The sequence below is a fragment of the Rhodamnia argentea genome, chromosome 8, assembly GCF_020921035.1.
Source record: "Rhodamnia argentea isolate NSW1041297 chromosome 8, ASM2092103v1, whole genome shotgun sequence".
Classification (NCBI taxonomy): Eukaryota; Viridiplantae; Streptophyta; class Magnoliopsida; order Myrtales; family Myrtaceae; genus Rhodamnia; species Rhodamnia argentea.
The window spans coordinates 25,826,775-25,848,919 of NC_063157.1; the positions used below are offsets into that span (position 1 = coordinate 25,826,775).

A 22,145-nucleotide genomic window follows, 5' to 3' on the forward strand; every position below is an offset into this window, starting at 1 on the left:
TCCTCATCTGCGCCTTCCCCTCTTTGAGCCTCTTTTGTCTTTTGATAAGAAGAAATCAAAAGGTGCAAGATTTGCAGCCCCCGCCTCGAAGCTTGGCTTGAGGATTAACAACGACGCTCAAGCTCAAGCTCAAGCTCTAGTTGATTCGGATCGTGGCGCGCAAGTGGGCGATCAACAAATTTGGGACAGCAAAGGAGGAGGGGGGGAGGGCCGAGGAGGAATCTCGGGCATGGGGGAGGAGTCACCCCGCGACTTGAAGAAGCTCATCCCGATCCTTGCCAAACTCCCCGGTTTGAAATCTCGTCCCCGATGTTAGCGACAACTCCCCCCCCCTTTCATCAAAGATCTAACAACACCCCGCTTTTTCTCCCCCCAGAAAAAAAAAGCGCAAAGTCGGTCCCAATCGCGGAGAGGGAAAGTTCGAGAAGCTCGATTGTGTGGGGACGGCGTGAAGCCCATAAGGATGATGTGGACACTACTTTGTCTTTGATTATTCGGGACTACCGGCTCTGAGAAAAATGGTGGGATGAATTTGTACAAGGAGGATGATGATGAGATGTTGGAGGGATGAAGGCTCGAAAAGGCGGACTTTGAGGCGAACGCGATTGAGCGATCAAGAAGGAAAGAATCAAGTACCTCCTTATTCGTCAGAAGGTCATTGCTTAAGGCCAAGGGATTTTTTTGCCATGATTCGGAAGTTTTGGAAAGACGATGAACAGGCAAAATTTTTGCTTTTTTTTTATTTTTTTTTTTATTTATGCATCGGATCTACTTGTTATTAAAATGCCAATCCAAAAATTTTAATGTTAATTTTAGAGAGGATGTAAGGTAGATGTGTCACATTTAATGTTGATAGTTTTTTTGTGTCGCAAAAAAGTTGAGTGTAAATATGTCACGCCGGACATAGTTTGGGGTTTTTTGTGGTTTTTTCCCTAAAAAAAATTATAAATCTGAAAAGGAATGGGGTTACCGAAAGGATGTCTTTTTCTTCTTCTTTTTCTTTTGCTGTCAACAAAAGGATTTAGGAATATTCGAACGCAACGGATTACGCATATTATGAGAAAAATAAATAACTATCGATATTATGAATTGTTGTTATTTGGTTACTTAGCCGGTGTGACGGCAATCTGGCAAGAAAGAAAAACGGTGCTCGTTTCTCAGGAGCAACTGCGCTTCGCGTCAAGAAGGCTTGATATTTTCAATGCCCTGTCTGATCTTGTATCACGTGTAAATTAGCATTTTCGAAAATCAAAAGACGGTATTTGTCATGCATTGCTTAAGAAATTTTTTTACCATGGTCCTTTAAAAATGAAAAAAAAAAAAAAAAGGAGATGGTGGGCAGTGTCCATTTGCCCCCTCCACGCGGGTATCGCGGTCTTCGAGTTCGACTCACGTCGTGCCGGTGAAGGAGTTTGTGATCGGTCGGGGGGGCCTCAAATTGGTGTGAGCGCAATTAATGGAAGGGAGCGGAGCCGGCAACTGACAAAAGGCTCATTGCCTCATCTTCCTTCTCCTTCTCTTAACTCATTACACACGCGCTCTCTCTCTCTCTTGATCTCGATCCTCACGTCCATTGGATGACTCTCATCTCAACCTATATGAACTCGCTTCACATGAGCCATTAGATCGAGCGAACTTCACGTGGATCCCACCTCATCTCACGGTCCATGTAAAGTGGACTAACGGAAGCTAGCATGTTTGACGAGAGAGGGGGAATAGGGGAGGATGGAAATTGGGTGTCGAGAACCGATAATGCTTTTGAATTTGTGTGAGGAGGAGTCGAAAAATTTCGAGGTTTTGGCATTTTCTCTCCGCTTCTCTTTCTCGCGTGCTTCCAAAACATAGAATAGAATGTGACGTGTATGCACAAATTTTTTGAAGTGCTAAATAATTTTCACGATAAAGATATTCAATGACATCCCCCATTGTTATTGTTTAAATTGGGATGCATGGTAGGATATTTGTGCGTCGAAGGAAGGAGAAACACGGACTAAAGAGAAGAAAAAAGAGAAGGATCTACTTCTTTCTCTCGAGTCAATGTTTCATGTGTATCTTGGGCGATATGGGGCATTCGAGCCGCGGGCACTCGATACCCGATGCTACGAACAGCCCCGAAAAAAAAAATTTGAGTCGGACCTGGCGAGGGCATTTCGTTGTGAATCGAGACTTGCCAACAAAACAAATAGTTGCACCAAAAAAAAAAAAACAATTCGAGACGAACTAAATGATTAGCGCTTTTTTGAAGCGTTAGTTAGATTCTCGCGGTTTCTCAAACGACACGACTGTTGTAGTTAGGATGAGCAAAAATCCCTGCTCGCCATATTTTTATTTTTTTTTAACTAGTCCAATTAAATGATATTTTAATCCAATTCAAATTCCAAAGCCCACTTGTTCTCTCCTGTTTAAAAATTCAAACCAAAGAGGATTCCATGAGCTAATTTAAATTATATCCTGGCGAGGCAAATGGAATTATCCACACGAGGTCAAATGGTTCCATACATACAAAATTGGTTTTTGCCGTAGAGACAAAGCACTGTTTTGTCGTACGCTGCGAAACTCATGTGTTTGTCTCGGCTTGTTCCATCCTCCACATCAGCGTGTGCCTTTCTCTAGCAATTCTGAAGTCCTCGCGATCCAAGCTTAATACAAAAAAAAAAAAAACCCCTCAATTTTAGTATTTATCTTAATTATATCCAAAATTTTATTTTGATCTCATAAAAACCTTCAACTTTTACTTTTACCTCAATTCTACCGGCCTAACTTATTGATGAATCTTCGAAATTCAAAAAGGTTTTAGGACGACGTGATTTAAGATCTTTTGTCCAAATAATCAAATCTCCATATCTATCCGTTTTTTAAGCTATTGAGTGCCGGGAAGAATTCGAAACACACCGTCTTGAATGGCTCTATATCTCTCAGTAATGTGTAAGGGAAGTAAATAGCATAAGAGAAATTGGAAATTTTTTCATGTCAGTTTTGCTGAAATGTAATTCATCAACGACGTAAAAATGGAACATAGGATTAACTAATAGTGATTATGAACGGAAAACTAACGGTGGTAGAATTTGGACAAAAATAAAAGTTTGATTTTTTTTATGAGGAAAAAAAAGGTTTTGCTATGATTGGGACATAGCTAAAGTTAGGATTTTTTTTTTTGTATTAAACCAATAGAATTAGGACAAAAGTAATAGCTAAGGGTTTTTTTATGAGGAAAAAAGTTCTGAATATAATTGAGATAAATGCTAAAATTTGGATTTTTTTGGGTATTGGGCCTCGCGATTTGACAACACCTAGAAACAAAAAGAAAAATACGGTTTTCTTTTTCTCTTTCTTTTTTAATTTGGTTCACTCGTGTGAGCTAAATCTCGATTTGTGGTTTTGAACCATTCATTTGGGTTAGTTATCGAGAAAATTATCAAAAAAGTCTTAAGTTTATTATAATTGTGCCGATTTAATCTCAATTATTTTTTTTGCCAATTGAGTTTTCAATCTTTTGTAATGTGCCAATTCAGTCCATTTTTTCGACCAACACTAACGTGGCAAATTTTTACTAACATCCTAATATTTTTGTAATTTTTTAATAGCTTAATTCTATCTTATTTTTATTTTTCTTTTATTTTTGTTAGGGTCGCTAGGAAGTCACGCGACCTCCACCGGCCCCAACAAGAAAAAGAAAAAAATGAAAATTACAAAGTTTAAAAATTTGTCACATTAGTTCCAGCCAAACAAATGAACTAAATTGACACGATTGTAAATCGGACAAAATTGGAAAAAAAGAAAAATTTAAGATTGAATTGGTACAATTATAATAAATTTAAGACTTTCTTAATAATTTTCCCACCAATTGCTCATAGTATCTTATTTTGTGCACATTTGCGTTGATCTATCCTTGAAAGTAACGAGGAGTCTCTCGACCTGTTTCCTCAATTTTCTCATAAGATGTCAAAGACATAAGATGGCAACAAGATCGTAAATTCTAAGTCCAACAATGGAATGATGAGAAGTCAAACTTGAAACTATGGTTGTGTTGCGTAATCTTAATTTTCAATTTAGTCCTAAAATTTTATTCCTTTTTATTCATTTTTTCTAGTGGCCGATCGCCCTCGCCAGCCACCCCTCACCCAAATGTGGCGAGGGCCACAACACGCTCACCAAATTTGAGCAATCGGCCACGCCTCGTGAGCCCTCGCTTGTGTTCGGTCACTGCCACAGGTAAAAAAAAATGAAAGGAAAAGAAAAAAAAGAAAGAAAAATTCAGAAAAATACTAAAAACTTGCAAAATTCATCCACGTTAGTGTCAATTGTCGGCGTTGGGCCAAGCAACGTAGGATGGCTAGTATCCACATTAGCGATTTCCGATCAAGGTTAGCCATAACTATTATACTAGCAAATCTTCAAGAAATTTAGGATTAAATTTATCACATTACAACATATTTAGATTTTTTTTTGACAATTATCCTGTTTGTAAAACTATACAAGCAACCTTAAAATTTCGAAGTTTGAATGTTCTAAGTACTTGCTAGGCATAACTAATCCCATAGAGCTGGTAAGAAGGGACCTAATTCCGAAGTCGAAAGTTCAAAAAATCAATTTAAAACCTACCAAGTTCAAACCAACCAGCTTCAAAACACCCTCTTAAGTTATCTGAAATTGCTTTTGGGTCAAATGAGTTAAGTAAGCTAACTCCTCGTCAAGTCAATTTGAAGAAAACTGTTTTCAAAATTACTAACCTAACTCAATTTTTATACATAAACTAATGACCTAAACTCAAGCATATTTTATCAAATAAGGACAAAAGAGAAAAAGTCAAGAACCCCGAGAGCTCAAAAGAAATATTTGGGATGGGATTCTGTTTCGAGTCTGAATTTCACGTGAACCTTTGATTTCTCCAGACGAACGTCGTACGGTCCAAGCGTTCAACGACGAGTCGCCGGCGGGTTCCACGCCGATTCCTTCACTAACTCTTTTGTACGACGTGTCGTTCCTGTTTGCTCCCGGGAAACATAAACAAAACCCCAAAAAAAAAGAATGAAGGGAAAGGACGGAGTGTTGACCGTTCACTCGCCGATCACCGGACGACTTTTACCCGAGCCCCCCTCCCTCCCCAAACACCGGCGTTCGACTTCTCGCGTCAGCCCCACTGAGCAGTGATCGTCTGCGACGGGAACAGTACTGCCCCAAGTTGGCCGCGTGCCACGTGTCATCTAATGTGGGGCCGACCGGATTTAGGTGCCATCTTGGAGAAAAAAGAAACAGAAATTAATCATCAGGGTAACGTTCAAATAGGAGAAAGGGAATGGGTCATATGTAGAATCCAACACTTAGTCTCTGAGCTAAGGATTGTGATTTTAATTTGGGTAGCCATGGCCACTGGCTGGTTACGTTTTGTGCCATGAGCGCCAGAGCTCGCCGTACGATGCGGGCTGCACATGGGATCGAAAAGGCAAAGGAGGCGGCTGCTATTAGGTCGGATTCGGTTGGGCCATTGAATGAAGGGTTAGATTGAATTTGCTTAGCTCTATGTTTGTTAGGAAAGACGGCTCTTTTTGCCACTTTGGTAAAAAGTATTTCTGTCTGTTGATCTTTGGTCGAAATTGAGAGGAGGCTAAGGGTTTAATCATAGGTGCCATTGAACAACGTGACGGCTGGTAGGGTTGAATCATGCACCGGCCGAAGTTAACAACACGTCGTCTCGTTTCAATGCCGGCATTTTTTTTTTTTTTTTGCCCTTTCCCTATTGAGAGACTAATCACAAACCAAAGCCGATTTTGTAACGCTCTTCCTTATCCTCGACGAGAAAGAACGTAATTTATTAGGCATGACTCGTGATGATTTTGGCTTAGCTGTGCCCGACGCTGGTCACATTTGTTTCGTATCTCTTTCCTTCCTAGGGTACATTTTTTTGCTGATATTTATTGTCCCTAATCGATTAAAAGTTTTCAAAGTACGATCAAAAGAATTCCTTAGAAAAAGTAGGAGATCCTCTTGAGGCAAGCGGGAAAACTCTATAGCCAGATTTGAAGGTACGAAAGTTGAATGTCTCACCGACCTCGAAGATAAGATAAGATTCTACCTAAGGCTCCCTAAAATCTAGCCTAGGCAATGGCTCCCCCAACACTCAAAAATGTAACAACTTCCCCCAAATTGAAATTTTGTGCAATTCCTTAAATTATTGGTGCTGATATTAAGTACATTACTAGGGTCGGGACCAAATTATTTGCTATGTGAACGGCTCCGTCCATAATTTTATCTTCACTAACTTTTTGATTTCAAAGAGGGCCAAATTATTTGTCAAAGTTCAGTGGAGATGAATGGTGATATGATCTTACTTTTAAATATTGCAGATGTCTGGCACTAGCAAAGCGGAAAGAAAAAAAAAAAAAAGAAGACGGAATAATTGTCAAAAAAGTCCTCAACTTATTGTAAGGGAAAATTTCAAAAAAGGGCCCGAAGTGGTCTCATTTTCTCAAATAAGGGCCTAGAGTGAACATCGTTTCAAATAAGGGCCCGAAGTGCTTTAATCGTTTCAAATAGGGGCCTAATTGAAGGACATTTTTGTCTTTTAATCTTTTAGCCTTTTCTTTTCTATTTTCTTTTTTTTTCTCCTCCCCTCCCCTGTTCATCGTCTCCTCCAGCACGTCTTCTTCGACAGGTCCTCCATCCCTCGCACCAACCGGAACTCCCACTTGTTGTGCAGCACGTGCGTGATCGCCGCCGCCGCGAGGTTGCTCATCGCCAACGTCCCTCCCACCACCACGCACCGCGTCCGCCCGTCCACCGACCGCATCTGCACCGGCTCCGGGACGCTAGGCTCCGCCGACGTGGCCCGGCACACCTCCCAGAGCCGGAAGTCGGTCGAACCTGTCCATTTCCAATGCGTCTGCACGCGAGAACAGGAGTGGTGCCGAGCTTGTCAAGTCGTAGCACGGCACCAGAACCGGCTTCGGCGTGTCCCTCGGCGTCGGCTCCCTTCCGGCCCGTCGCTGAAGGACTCCCTCACGAGCCTCTCCCGCGCGGCCGTCGCCGACGACGTGGAGCGGAGCCCCCCTCAGGAACCCGCCCGAGCGGGAGACGGGCCGTGAGCGGTAGAACTTCCGGCCGTGGTCGGCGAGAAACTTCCACATGTCGTTTTCCCGGAAAATCGCGCGGGTGTGGTCCTTTGTGGCGAAGAGCGTGGTGGTAAGGATGCCACCTACACCCGTGCCTGCGGCGACGTCGAAGTAGTCAACGATGCTGGCGTTCGGGTTGTCGGACTTCGACTTGAGGGTGCGCTCCAGATAGGCGCTTTGCCGGGGAGCATGCCCCGCATGCTGCCGCAATCAACGGCAAGGATGCAGATTTTGCCTCGCTGGTTCTTGATGGCGGAGGGGTTGTTATTGTCCGCGTCGGCGTCGGCGGGTGGTTTTTGGGTTCATTTGCTTGGGGACCCAGAGCTTGGGGTCGTCGTGGCCGAAGAGGAACTTGCTCTCGAGGATTGAGAAGATCTCGTAGTTGAGCTTTGTCGGTGTCGATGCTCGACTCTTCCGGCATCTCCGATGAGTTACCGTTATTGGTCACCATCGGAACGGCTCGTTTTTACGGTTTCTTTATCGCTGGTCCACAAAATCTCTCCACCATTCAGAAACACCCAACGAAATCCCTCCGCAAGACCGACTCAAAGCCTCACTTCCGATCAATCCATTCGTCGCGAGGGAAAGAAATGAAGGAACGACCCAACCCTTGGTCTCTCTCTCTCTCTTTCCCCGAGTGCGTCAGTGTTGACACCTAAATTTTGATTATTTAATAATTTGCATAAAAACTAGGGATTAATTTTAGTCCCTACAAAAAATATAATTAAATCATCTTGCATATAGTTTGCATTTAGTTCATTTATTCTTATTATTGTTAACTTGCGTTCACATTTCACATTTGAGTCGGACCGATGTTGGATGAACTTGATCTTTGAGGGGTACGAACAAAAGAGAAGATGAGCCCATACAGTTAAAGATATTCACGCATCCATATCTGTAGGGGAACGAAAAAGAAGATTGTGGCTTGATTTGGTGGTTTGAAAAGTGGGTAAAATAACAAGACTGGAGATTTCAACGGGATTGTTTTATTTAAAATCAATTCTCCCACCGCTTAGAAAGCGCACATGCTCGTCGGCTATAAAAGGGAGCGACTCTCACTTGAACGAAGGAGCTTCGTTGAAAAAGAGGAACGAATGCAGGAAAGTTGAGTGCTCTTCACAGTGTTATAGTGCAGAAGCTTTGTTCGGTAAAGGTAGGAAAAGGTGAGAGGCTTCGTTCAGTGTGAAAAAAAGTGAGAAGAGAGGAGGGGAGAGGCTTCGTTGAAATAGAGTCAGAGGCTTCGTCCAAGAAGAGTGAAGACTAGAGTGAGAGAGGGATGCGGCCATTCTTTTGAGAGAAAAGTGAGCATTGGAGGGGAGTTTCATTGAAAAAGGGAGAGTCGTCCAGTGAGGTCCATGAAGAAAAAATGAGAGCTTGATGAGAGAAAAAAAAATAGAGAGCTTCGTTCGGTAAAAGTAAAAAAAAAAAAAAAGTTGAGGATTTTCGTCCAAAGGGGGGTTGGTTCAAAAGGTGAGTTTCGTCTAGCGAGGTCCAAAAGAGAAAAGAAGGAAGGCTTCACGATACACCACAAGTCGCAACCGAAAGCCTCCTCCTGCTCATCCGACGCTTCCTTGCTCACTAGCCCGACGCTCACCGAACGGAAGGGTGTGCTGCAATGACCAAAAGAATTGGCAGAGGAGTATTCTAGAGTCAACTTGCCAACGTGATTCCGAGCCATTGGTCCGTCGAGCACAAGTATTGGCGCACAAGCTTCCGGAGGAGCTGAGTCATCGCCCGTGTTGTCCATGAATCCTCCACAAAGTTCCGCCCACCATCCAATATAGCTGCTGTACAACCCAGAAAAGGACGAAGAGTTCAAAGGTCCACGGTTGTGAGTTTTTTTCCATTAAAGCCAATTTGATTGTCCATTGCCACGATTGAGATCCGCAGGCATCATCACAAATCGTGAGAACTAGCATCAATCACCCGCCTGTTGCTAGTCCGCAATCCATCGGTGAAAGTGTCTCTTGCCGCACGTGAGTCCTTGATCTAATTGATCCGAGATTGCCCGACCGGTCGACAAGTTCGGAAGTAATTCAAAGCTCAAATTTTAAGGTTGGTTTTTCCGCCTAGAATTAGATATTGCCTTGCCTAATTTGATTTAACGACGCATATCTTGGCATGTATTACATATCCCGCATTGCATGAAAGTGGATATATTTAAAAAAAAAAAATTTCAAGTTGATTGGGAATCTTTTCCTAATCCGCAACTTGCCACGAGCAAGGATTTGAATTCAACCGTTAACCGTAAGATTACGGATTAAAGATTGGATTCAGATATTTGCGAAATGTTTTCAAAAATCGGTTGAGATATCCACTTTCTTGATTGATTTGATTGGCATAATATCTTTAGAATGAATATTCTCTGGCGTGATATTTAAAATTCTAAAAGATATTACATTTCATTTTAGATAAAAATTGCATTAAAATCATGTAGATATTTGCACGTTAATTTAATTTTAGAATAGGTTAACGTAGGTTCGCATTCTAGGATAGAACATGCATATTTGCATTGATTTTCATGTCTAAAATAATTTATGTTTAATATGTTAGGGATTAGGCAAACCCGAACCTTAAAATACGTAAGATAATTATCTTTAGGCATATTTTTACTTAGGGTCATTCATTAATCCGAAAATACAGAAAAATAAAACAAGCTTGCCATGTCATTTGCATGCTAGGTTTAGATCATATGGAATTTGCATGTTTAGGTCTTCAATTAATTTGTAAGTCATGCTGTCATTTTAATTAGACCGTAACATCATTTGTACATTAGTTTCATTTAATTGCATGTCATCTAGGTTAGTCATGTAGTTAAATTAATTTCATATGCATGCTTAGGATTTTCTCGCATTTAATTTAATTCATTTGCATCTTAGATTAAATTCATGCATTGCATATAGGTTACTTTTTATCACATTAAAAAGGAAAAAATTTAAAAGTGAGAACAATTTGTCTTGGCGTATGCTTCCTGCAATTACCTTGACTTCTGGATGTTCAATTAATTGATTGTACAATTGCATGATAACCTTTGTTAGTGACTTAGGTTAAAATCAATTAATGTTGCCTGACAAAAATTTTTCATGAAATAAAATGGTTCCGAAAGGGCGTTAGAGTAATCTAGCGTAATCAAGTCCCCGGACTTAGAATCTCTGGTTCGTAGAAGTAATTTAGTTCTCCCGCTAATTTACTTAGGTTTCTAATCGACCTACCAAAAATGATTAGTGGCGACTCCAATTTAAATATTTTTGCATGTTAAGTTGCGATTTGGTATGGACTTGGGAGAGTCCGAGTTAGGTTAGTTGAATAATTAGCCTAATAATCCATTAGCCTAGAAACCCGATTTTTAGGTGGCGTCAGTCAGTAGATGGAAGACGAAGACCACCATGCATTCAAGTCAGATGAGATGATGAACAGGAGGGGAGGGGAGGGGAGGGGAGGAGAAAAAAAGAAAAACAGAAAAGAAAAGGCCAGAAGTTAAAAAGACAAAATTATCCTTCAGTTAGGCCCTTATTTGAAATGATTTGAGCACTTCAGGCCCTTATTTGGAACGATATTCACTTTATGCCCTTTTTTGAGAAAACGAGGCCACTCCAGGCCCTTTTTTGAAATTTTCCCTTATTGTAATTGTGCCAATTTAATCCTAATTTTTTTGTGTCAATTTAGCCTTAACATTTTGTATTTGTGTCAATCCATTCCTTCCGACCAATTTTAACCAGAAATTGCGGACGTGGTGGTGTCAATGCTGATGTAATAATTTTAATAATATTTAATTTTTAAAATTATTTTTTTATTTTTTTCTTTCTCGGCTGAGGAGAAGAGTAGAAAAAAAAGGAAAAAATTTAAAAAATTATTAAAATTGACACGTTAGTACCGGTCGCGTCATGTTAGCGATTTTCGATTAAAAATAGCATGACTAAATTAGCACAAATACAAAAAAATTAAGACTAAATTGGCCAAAAAAGAAAGGTATAATATTGGATTAATACAATTACAATAAATTTAGGGATTTTTTTGGGTAATTTTTCCAAAAAAAAAAAAAACCATTAGTTGGACCACCCAAGTGATAAAAAAAAAACTCCTCGTGGCGAAACACCGTTGGTTTTTGGCATTGCCCCGGACAAAGCAATTGGACGATGCGACCCGCAAACCAAAATTTCACTCAATTTCCAACGAAAACCATCGCCCACGCATATTACAACATTCCATTTTCAGTGTTGTGGCCAACTTTTCTTTGCACTAATGGGCTTCCATTCCATGACAATGGGCGCTCCATTCTTGGCCGCTCCGTCATCGTCGACCAAACACGCCCTAACGAGCTCCCCCCGCGGCGTCAACTCTAAGGAGGAGATGAGCAAGGCGACGAGGAGACGCTTGGTGTTCGCCCGCCACGGCTGCAGCCGCGTGTGCCATCTCCAGGGCAGCCATGACCGAGAATGTGCTGAGCCCCGGGGACACCGGAGGCCAAGAAGAAGTATGCCGCACCGATTTGGTCATTCCTATCCTAGAACTTGAGAAATGGCGAGAGGAGAAAAGGGAAAGGAATTGCATGCATTCAAACCGAGTCTTTGGGATTGGACGGTCATTGGGAGAGGCGTAATTGGTCGTTTAGGCAGAGGCTCAGATTGAATTCTCATGAAGAATTTCAGAACAAACCAGCCATCTAGCACTTACTAATCGGCAACCGAAATACCTTCTTACCACATCGAAACCAGACGGATCATACGTAGGCATCGTTATCCGGACAAGTTGGATGCACCGTGCCGCTGTCTGATCAGTCGTGTGCGTTCGCATGTCGAAAATATCAGCAAGCTCACAGAGATTTCAGCCACTGAGCAAACAGTCTAGCAGTGTTTTTTTTTTTTTTTTTGGGGGGGGGTGGGGGGTGGTGCTTCGGGATGATTCGTCTCAGGCACCGCCACCACCGGCTTTGAAACCGGGTAAGGAAAGAAATCTTACAGATTGCAGGCTCACTCAATAGGATGCCACTGAATTTGGGTCTGTGGTTAAAGAACCTGGCTAAAAGAGCACAATTCACACAAGAAAAGCTTGCATACAGTCTGAGAAGCTTTCTTCTTTTGATCAGAGAGAGCCAAACACTCATGTTCTAGGACAAACAAAAGATCTTACCAAACACAGGGAGATGGGCAATTTCAGTAGGCAAAATGAAGCAAAATTTCAGACTAATCTGCTCTTTTGACCAACTAATTGTAAGTATTTACATCCGGTTCTCGCACAACGAAAAAAAAAAAAAAAAAGAACTCTTTACCGGCTTCTGAACCTAAGATCTCTTCTCCTGCAACTAACCTGAAAAATAAGATCTCCCATAAGATGGCTAAGATGGAAGACGCTCCACCTGTAGAGCAGCAATCCAAGAACGGCGCCAGGGAAACAGCTTCTCAAAGTTAGTGTTCTCAAAAACTCGTAAAGCTAGCTTCTTCATCATCTACTCTCGCTGGGTAGGTTTAATGACCCATCTCGCATCAACTTCGAGCTGAGACTGTTGAACCTTTCCCTTGAATATTGCCTGGATGCTTTTCTCCAATCCGTGCCTGCTTTCATCATCGCAGCGAACTCCTCATAACTTATCCTCCCATCCTGCAAGATAACAATCACGACTTCATATATAGAGTCATAAAAAAAGTGCAAATGGATGCTGGAAAAGCAAAGTGTCAACATTATAAGTGCTTTTCTAAGACAGGACATTTTGAAAGCTGAATTCGGCAGGAAATGTAATGGAATAGTAAAGTATACAGTTACTTCTTTAGAGAATATAGTAGCTCACTAACCTTGTCTGTGTCTACGTCGTGCATTATGGCATTGATAACTTCCTCACTAGTGGTGTCGTCGTCATCATCTTTCAAAGCATCTCTCAGCTCTTCAATCTCTATGTATCTGCTCTTGTTTTGGTCAAAGAATGCGAAAGCTTCGTGTAGGTGGTCGTCGTTTGCCATCTTTTTTAGGTGAACTGAAACGGCAACAAACTCCCCATAATTCAAAGTCCCATCGCGATCAACATCAGCCTGTACAGAAGAAGATTGCCATAATTAGGAATCAAAGAAGACCTTGCGCATGACGCTTATTTCACCCAGTGGGTGAGAGAACTTGTTATCATCGACTTCCTTCATTCCTTTTGTATTAGCATATGAAGTTCGCACTCTTCCTTTCAAAATTCTGTGTATGAGAGCCAACCCTGAATGACATTGGGTTGACTTACATTGAATCGTCTCTAACCATGATTCGGTTAAAGCCAGTTCAGGAGAAGAGAACAACAAGAACTTCTTAGATGCTGCTAACGCCAAAAGGCCTTTTCTGAATCATACTGGTTTAGAGTTCCCAAAGCCCGTCACATTTTCGTCGTTTCAAAGGTTAGGAGCAGCAATGCACTTATCCAGAACAAGATTCAGAAATAGTCTCTCTTCACAGAAAAAGTACAGATTTTGCAACACACTGGATCACCCATAAGAATCTCTAAAGCTTGGATTTGGGAACAAATTATTTTTTCATTCCCTATATAGAGACTAGAGAACATCCATATATAATCAAGCTACATGAACTCCAAATATTCACAAGCCCAGAGAGGACACAAAGGTTTACGAAATAAGTACTTACCGCATCCATCAAAACTTGTAGTTCAGAGTCAGGAATTTGTTGGCCCAGTTTTTGCAACCCAGTCCGAAGCTCGTCCAGGGTTATTTTCCCCCTTTTCCCGGTGTCCATCATTTCAAATGCATCTTTTATGCCAGCTACCTCCTCCCTCGTCAAGTGCTCAGCCACTACCTGCATAAATAATGAGCACTCTATGAGTGAACCAAAAAAACACATCTAGCTGAAAACAACAGCAGAGATTTACCCGCAAAGCTCTTTTCTTGAGCTTGTTCATGACAGAAAATTGCTTCAGCCTAGTCTTCACAGTTTCACCCAGGTACACATTAGGAGCCTTCTTGGCATTTCGCATCCAAGGATGATCTGCCAAAAACGTATGAATAATTCGTACTTCTTACGGCAACTATGATCAGAGGAAAGAAAATACAAGTGGTCGGACCAAACTAGCAGTACCAAGTACTTGCTGAGCAGTAAGCCGCTGGCCGGGATCAGGATTAAGCATTTTCCTTACGAGGTCTTTTCCACTATCGGAAACTTTAGGCCAAGGGTCCCTTTTGAAGTCGACGACAGAACGAATAATTGCTTCAGCCACCCCTTGCTCGGTCTCTGGATCGGAACACAACATGGTCTGTCAGATGAGAACCACTCTAAAATGGTGAGAGCAAATAAACCAACAATCTAGATTGACAACTAATAGGTATTGTAAGATTGAGTCAAAACATGGGCTACCTCTCCAACCTTTTCAATAGATTGGGCCTGAACTCTCCGGCGTTAAAAACTATCCAAAAAACAAACTGACCTGCCCAGAAAGGAGGAACACCGCAAAGCAAAATATACAGTATCACTCCAGCACTCCAGATATCAACCTCTGGGCCGTAATTTCGTCTCAAAACTTCTGGAGCCATGTAATAAGGACTTCCCACTATCTCGTTGAATATCTTGCCTGCTCGAACAGCATGCTTCAGGTACTTAATTGATTGTAATGTAATATCAAAACCATGTTAAAAGGACAAATCAATGTCAGAGGGGTGCATGAGTTGGAGTTGGTGGCTATTATCTCCTGGTGATTATGCGAAACAAAACAAAGAACCAACTCCATAAGCTGAAATTACAATACCAGGTTTGAAAAATACTGATAATCCGAAATCAATAGCCTTGAGCGGGGAATTTTCTTTCTTATTGGCAAAGAGAAAATTCTCCGGTTTGAGATCTCGATGCATCACTCCATGCCTATGGCATATCTGCAACCGAGAAAGTGACTCAGAAAAATAGATGACAGTGGGGAATAATATCTACCAGTGGCGAGGCTGGCCATAATCAGTGAAGAACAGAGAGTGCAAAGAATCAATCAAAATATCCAGTGAGAAGTAACCAAACCCATTGAATGAAACAGTTTGATCAACTCAGCAACATTGATTGAGCAAACATCGAAGTATCATTGTAAATGTGGACTTTCAAAGGCCAAAGAGACCTTACTTGCAAACAGCAGGCGAACAGCATATTTTACTGCCCCAAATGACAAAAGCACAAAGAAAGAACTAGTAAACAGCCTCAAGAAGTAACATGCTGACAATTTTTCTCTCAAGTCTTAAAGCAATCAGCAGGCAGAAACCAATAACTGGAACGCTCTGACCCACCTAATATACCGAACACAATCAGACCAAAAAATGACTGAATCAACACAGAGCCAAAATCACTAGTCCTATAACCAATGACAGACCGACCAGAGGGGGTTACCCGAGCCTGCCGCGCTCCTGGCCACTCCATCCTTAGTACAATTTTCTGAAACCATGCACTATCATCAAGAAAATTTCATGCAAAAAGTTATTTCCCCAACCAACGAAGTTTACGAACTTCTTTTACCTCGCGACTCAAACTTAAGCTTCTGAATTCGCCACCGCATAGACCAAGTTAAATCCAACCCATCTTCATGACACATGACCAACCAAAAATGCTCAAACTTACAACAATCAATCACAAGCACAACCAATCATCCAAACAACCACAAATGCCTCAAAATTCGACAAGACCAGAATTACAATCACCAACAGAACACACGCACGCACGGTAACCTGAACAACTTCAACGATGGTTCTCATCACATTCGCAGCAGCCCTCTCAGTGTAATGCCCTCTGGCCACGATCCTGTCGAACAGCTCTCCGCCCTCGCACAGCTCCATCACTATGTGAACCGCCTCGTCGTCCTCGTAAGCGGCCTTCAGTGACACGATGTTGGGGTGCTCCGGCAAGTGCTTCATGATCTGGACCTCCCTCCTCACGTCCTCCACGTCCACCGCCGTCCTCAGCTTCCTCTTCGATATGGACTTGCACGCGAACCTCTCGCCGGTCGACACGTCCGTGCACAGGTACGTGATCCCAAACTCGCCGCGACCCAGCTCGCGACCCAAGTCGTATTTCGCCGAGATGTCGCGGCCCGTCGGGTCTCGCAGCACGACGAGCTTGCTAGCGGGCTCGGACTTCGGGTTGGCGGTGTAGAACTCGGTCGAGAACAGGTTGGGTCTGTTCTTGTTCTTCTGGCCCCTCTGTTTCGGGGACGACGAAGAAGCGGGAGCTGCGCAACAGTTGCCCATGATTCAAGAACACGCCGAATCCACCGGCGTTCTGTCGAACACGATTTTTGTCGGATTTTCAGACGACCCGGGAATGCGAGGGAAAAAGAAAAGTAAAAGGGGAATCAAAGATCCAATCTTTGTCGGATTCTTCTTTGTCTTCTTTGAAGAAATGGCAGAAGAAACGGGTCGGCGCAATTTGAGCTCTGGAATTTTTCGGCTGGTCAGGAAAAATTCCAGATTCGAAGAAGAGGGCACTATTAGAGATGCCCCGGATAGAATTACTACAAGAACGCGTAAAAAGACAAAGAAAATCTTTCATTCAGGAGGAAAAATGATGGGGGGTAGATCCCGATGGTCGTCGTTATCCTCTCGAGCGGAGGAAGAACCCGAAGGCAAATTTAGAAAAACAAAAAGGCAAAAGAAACAAACAGGGGGAGGTTCCACGCAACGAATCTCCGAAGAAGTAGGAAGAAGGAGATCAAAAATAGACATTCGCGGGAAGTGGTAGATGCATAAAAGAATCGACTCGACGACGACAACGACGACGAGCAAGAAGAAGAAGAAGAAGAAGAGGAGGAAGAAGAGGAGACCGAAAAGTGGAATGGGTCAAGCTGAAATGTGAAACGAGGACAGGAGAAATGACAACCTCTGCTGTCGCTGCGCAATGCGAATGGCTAGAGAGAGAGAGAGAGAGGTGTCTGTCTCCGATAACGTCCGCCACCTTCTTCGTCCCTCCCATTAAATTCTTCCCCGCGGTCGGCATCCAATGACGAAATTCAAATACTTTTTTTTTTAAATGAGTTTTCTTTTTCCACTTCGACATGGCATAAAAAGAAAAGGGCATTTGTCGTTGATGACTTGGCTGGTTCAGTCACCATCCGCGGGAGTGACGTGGCGAGGAGAGATAGGCCTCGCTCTCGGGCTGCACAAAGTCAAAGTTTTTGGCCAATTTCGTCAAGAGCGTGGACGACTTGCCTGGCCGGTTGAGCTCAGCTCTCGCTGAATATTTCGTGTTTCGTGAGACGGAAGGAAATTTCACGTTCAAAGATGGGAAGATAGGGACTTAAGCTGGACTTCTTGGTTAAGAGATTGATTCCAATCATCTCGAAGAGAAATAAAAACAACTCATCCCATCGATATAACTTTCCTCTTTCTTGGATGTTCTAACACTGGGATTTTAGCTTTGGTGAATTTATCAGCAAAGAGCCATCATTTCCTTTGTACGAGAGGATTGGGAAGGATGCACCTCTGGTGTACTAGTTATCGTGCCCACAATAAACGCTAGGTTGCTAAATGGGGAACGAATTACTGCTCAGAGCATCAAGTAGTAAGCTCACCCCAATATGAGTGCTCTTGGTAAACGACCCATAGCAATTTGATTATGATTATAAATGTAATCTCTAGTAAAACTTTATTCAAATAGTGATATCTTGGTAAATTTTTTTTTCAATTCAATAACTATTTGAATTTAACGATATCTTATGAGTATTTGACATTCAAAGTTCCACCTTTGGAAAATTTCAAGGTTTGAAGTGTCGTCCTCACTTTTTCAAATAAATATTTGAAGTAAACATTATTTCAAATAAGAGTCTAAAGTACTATCGATATTTCAAACAAGAGCCCGACCGAATGGCATTTTAGTCCTTTATTTTTTTGAATGTTTCTTCACTTTTCTTTTCTTTTTCTTTTTTCCTCTCCTCTCCCCAGCCATTGCCGGCCTTAAGCGAGGGCCATCCTCGCCTGGGCGTTTGAAAGCAGTGGCTCTAAAAGTGGATTCATAACCAATCCATTCACTTGTTCAAGCTCATTACCAAGAGTTTGGCATTGGATGTCCATCTTACACTTTGGTTTAGAGAGCTCTTACACGCACTAAATTCTTACATGCTTGTCGGGAAAGTTAATTTTGTACAGATTAGTTAGCCATATAGGTTTTATTGTTAAGAGATGTCAAGATAGTCCACCTACCGTTTGATTGAAAATCGCTCTTCGCAAATAGTCAACCTGCCACTGACCATTATCACGCTTCTTGCTAACCAACAATCCTGATCGAACATCGCAGTCCTTACACTACGAATTGACAGGCGCACATGCATCAAGAAAGGAACAAAAAATTGATGATTGAGTTCTAAAACCGTTGAAATGAACCTACTAATGACAACACAAATCTTATCAACTGAATGAGAACAAATGTTTGATTGGAAAAGAAAAGACCAAACAATCGAAGTGTGGCCATGCTTTACCACTATGGTCGATGCACAATCCATGGTGTCAATTCTTATCAACTTCAATTCTTTGACATCAAAGTTGACTTTTCTCTTGGGTTGCCAACATCTTCGAAGCTAGCTCCATTGTTGGTCGAGGGATTAGGATTTCGAGCTTCAAATACCAAAATTTTCAATATTCTAACCCAATCTAATTGATGTTTTCCAACTCCAAAGGCTTAAATATTCAATCCTTCATTGGACTATTCGAATAGGATGAAATCAATGATCAAACAATGAATGGCTTAAATTTATCCTCAATCTCGCAAATCAATCCACTCTAGCATTTCATGATTTTTTTAGATGAGTTTTATAACTCAAACTCTAGATTCTCATATCTACGGCGTTCCATCGAATTTTCAATTGTTTACATTTCATTTGTTGAGATCTGTTAACTTTTAAGTGATGCGACCTTAGTTATTTGATAATTATACGATGGAATATTGAAATTTGATAATCAACAATATTTTTTTGGAAATGATATAAAAAAATGAAAAATGCTCTAAATCGAATAAACTCGGACCAAGCTGAATATTAGCGATACATGCATTTTTGTTTTTCGAGGATGGACCTAGAAAAGTCAATCTCGGTCGATTGGGTTGGGCCTAAAATTTCCTTCTAGAATCCGTCCGACCTATTTGTTCAGTGCTAATGTCTTAACCGACACGCTTAATTAATTGAGATTTGTTGTTTCTTGACATGGCAAATACCACCAAAAACCTAAAATTATGTCCGTGACACATATATCTTCGATTTTTTTTGTCCTAATAAAAACCCTAAATTTGCCCACCATGGCATGAATACCCCAAACTTTTTCTCCGTATTACAAAGAAAAATCCAAACTCATCCTTGTATAATACATATACCCTCTATTATAATTTCATTCGGGGTATATTTATCACACCGATATAAGTTCGGAATTTTTTATGACACAAAAAGTCAAAGTATTTGTGTGACAATGGGCAAATTTAGGATTTTCAGCAACACAAAAGAAAGTTGTGGAGTTTTTACGTTATAATGAGCATAGTTTGAGTTTTTTTTTTTTTTTGTGATATTAATAAATATATAGATTTAAGACCAACACTGTTGGACCTCCTCATTCTCACATACATAATTAATCTAAAGTTGTAAAACATCGTAGAAGTTAATTTAGCTCCTCGCGATCAAGCAAAGCTAACACAATTGATCCGTGCTCACTATATATGTAGGTGAGCACAAGTTCTAGCATGTCATGAGCGACATGCTTACGGACTCGTGCTCTTGGGAGCTACTGCCTCGTGTAGAGAAAGTTGCGGACCGACGTGTCTATGAACCTAGGGTGACAGACTTGCTAATCTCAATCTTGGTGTCTTGAGTGATATCGGTAGACATGGCTATGGGCCGTGAACCACCGATTCCTGTTCGTGGTTATGCTTGAACTGGAATCGGCCCTTGAAAGGGCGATCCCGATTCCGGGTCAATTCGGTTTCGAATTTTAAATTTAATTTAAAATAATCAATTATAAATTATAATCAAATTGTACATTATAATCAAATTTAGGGCAAAAAAAAGGAGAGGGAAGAGGCTTGAACTTAATGAATTATCATTAAGTGTCTACATATCGTCTTGGGGATAAAAGAATCAAAGTTTATGTAATTCTTTTACCTTTGATAACCTCAACCTACTTCATTGTCAATCATCACTATCCGTTATGGTACTCATGGCGGTGGTATCTTCACTATCATCATTAAAGAATTCGTCGTCTCGATCCAGCTCTTGTTGTCGAAATTTAACCTTTGTCCAATTATCGACACAAGCTTGAGCTTCCACATCATCCAAATTTAATCTTGAAAAGTGGTCGTCCAAAATTAATCCTCCAACGCTAAATGCTTGTTCAACTACAACTATTGAAAAAGGAGTTGCTAACATTTATCTTGCAATGAGAGCGAGAACTGGAAATTGGGTTGAATGAGTCTTCCACCACTCCGAATTTTGAAATCTATGCTATGTTCGAAATCACGAAACTCAAAAGCAATGGTTAAATAGTTTTCTAATTCAGAAATATTACCCGTTGCTTCCTTTTGTCTTTTTTGCCTACTAATGAGCAGATAGTACACTCTACTGAGTCTATCATTCTCCCCCTTTTGTGAGCTACTAGGTTGAAAAGATCCACTATCACCTAAACCATATCTACTATAAAATTCATTATATAATGCTATTATATCGTCTTTAACCTTTACTTGTATAGTTTTAATATCTACTATTTCATTCAAATGTAAACAATCATAATAATAATTATTTAGATAATCATACAAACCATATAATTTAGTATGTGGATCAAAAACAATAGCAAACAAAGAAATAATAGGAATGCAAGCATAGTAATGCAACCATTTTGCTTTCATTGCTACAATAGTCGGAGCTAAATGATCATTTTTTTTATATTCACAAAAAAACACCAACAATGTTAATACACTCTATTAAAAATAAATGTGTAGTAGGATAATAAACACTAGATAAAGTATAAGTTGCATCATTAAAAACTTTCAAAAAATCTAATTTTTTTTTACAAACAACCCAATCTTGCGGGAGTAAACTAATTTTAGAAACATTATTTAAAATAAACACACACGATAAATCTTTATAAGCAAAAGATTAATGAAGCAACTCGTAGGCGTAATTCCAACGAGTCGGAATATCTTTTGGAAATCTTTTTAGTTTTTGTCCATGTAATTTACAAAATCTGCTCCATTCTTTTATAACTTGTGGATAACTCCATAAAAATTTAATTGATCTCTTTATTGGGGTGAGAAAAGCCTCGAGAGTTTGTAAACCATATTGTACACATAAATTTAAAACGTGTCAAGCACATCTAATATAAAAAAATTGTTCGCCAAAAGAAGGTTTACAAATATTTTTTAATTCGAGAATGGAAGCGGTATTTGACGCCACATTATCAAAACCAATTGAAAAAACTTTATTAATCAAATTATATTCTTCTAAAATTTGCCTAATTATTTTATAAATATTATTGGCAGTATGTCTTTCATCAAACAGTCAAAATGCAAATACTCTTTTTTTAATGTTCCAATTGTCACCTATCTAATGACATGTGATGCCCATATAAGAATGAATTTGCTAAGGATCATTCCAAATGTCGTTATCTATATGCACACGTCCATTGAAATCCGTAAAAGAGTTTTGCAAAGCTTTTTTTTTTTTTTTTATAAACCCTAAAAAGTTCGCGTTTAAGAGTAGTTCTCGGAACATGTTTTGCTTGTGCAGTACATGCAATATTTATCAAAAAATTCAAACCAAAATTTTCACTAGTAATAAACGGTAAATGTTCAATGGCAACATATTGAGCTAATGTTTCTTTATAAAGTTCATCACCGAAACGAAATAAAGGAGAAATGTTAGGATTGGCGTACTCGGAAATTTGTTGTTGCTCGGTGTTGATCCCGCGCTTGCATTGCATGTTTTTATGTCAAATGTCGACGGTATATTCCATAGTCTTCTCTTTTATTAAAATTGTATGATTTCGTACAATATTTACAGTTTATCTTATGCTTGTCTCCACCTACATGTACCTTGTCGAAGTGTTGCCATAAGTTAGA

The 22,145-nt window shown here is 40.6% G+C and overlaps 1 protein-coding gene and 1 pseudogene across 1 annotated transcript; both read right to left on the reverse strand.

Annotated features, from left to right (window-relative positions):
• Positions 1–6,619: 6,619 nt before the first annotated feature.
• LOC115733039 lies at positions 6,620–11,606 on the reverse strand (annotated as a pseudogene).
• A 542-nt stretch (positions 11,607–12,148) lies between these two features.
• Positions 12,149–16,968, reverse strand: LOC115735312 (calcium-dependent protein kinase 8-like). The gene is made up of 8 exons (XM_030666509.2): positions 15,788–16,968; positions 14,833–14,956; positions 14,515–14,658; positions 14,169–14,321; positions 13,963–14,078; positions 13,722–13,889; positions 12,899–13,132; positions 12,149–12,707 (listed from the first exon to the last, which is right to left on the reverse strand). The coding sequence occupies exons 1-8, from the start codon at positions 16,304–16,306 to the stop codon at positions 12,552–12,554; spliced, it is 1,614 nt and encodes a 537-aa protein (XP_030522369.1). The 5' UTR covers positions 16,307–16,968; the 3' UTR covers positions 12,149–12,551.
• Positions 16,969–22,145: the final 5,177 nt, after the last annotated feature.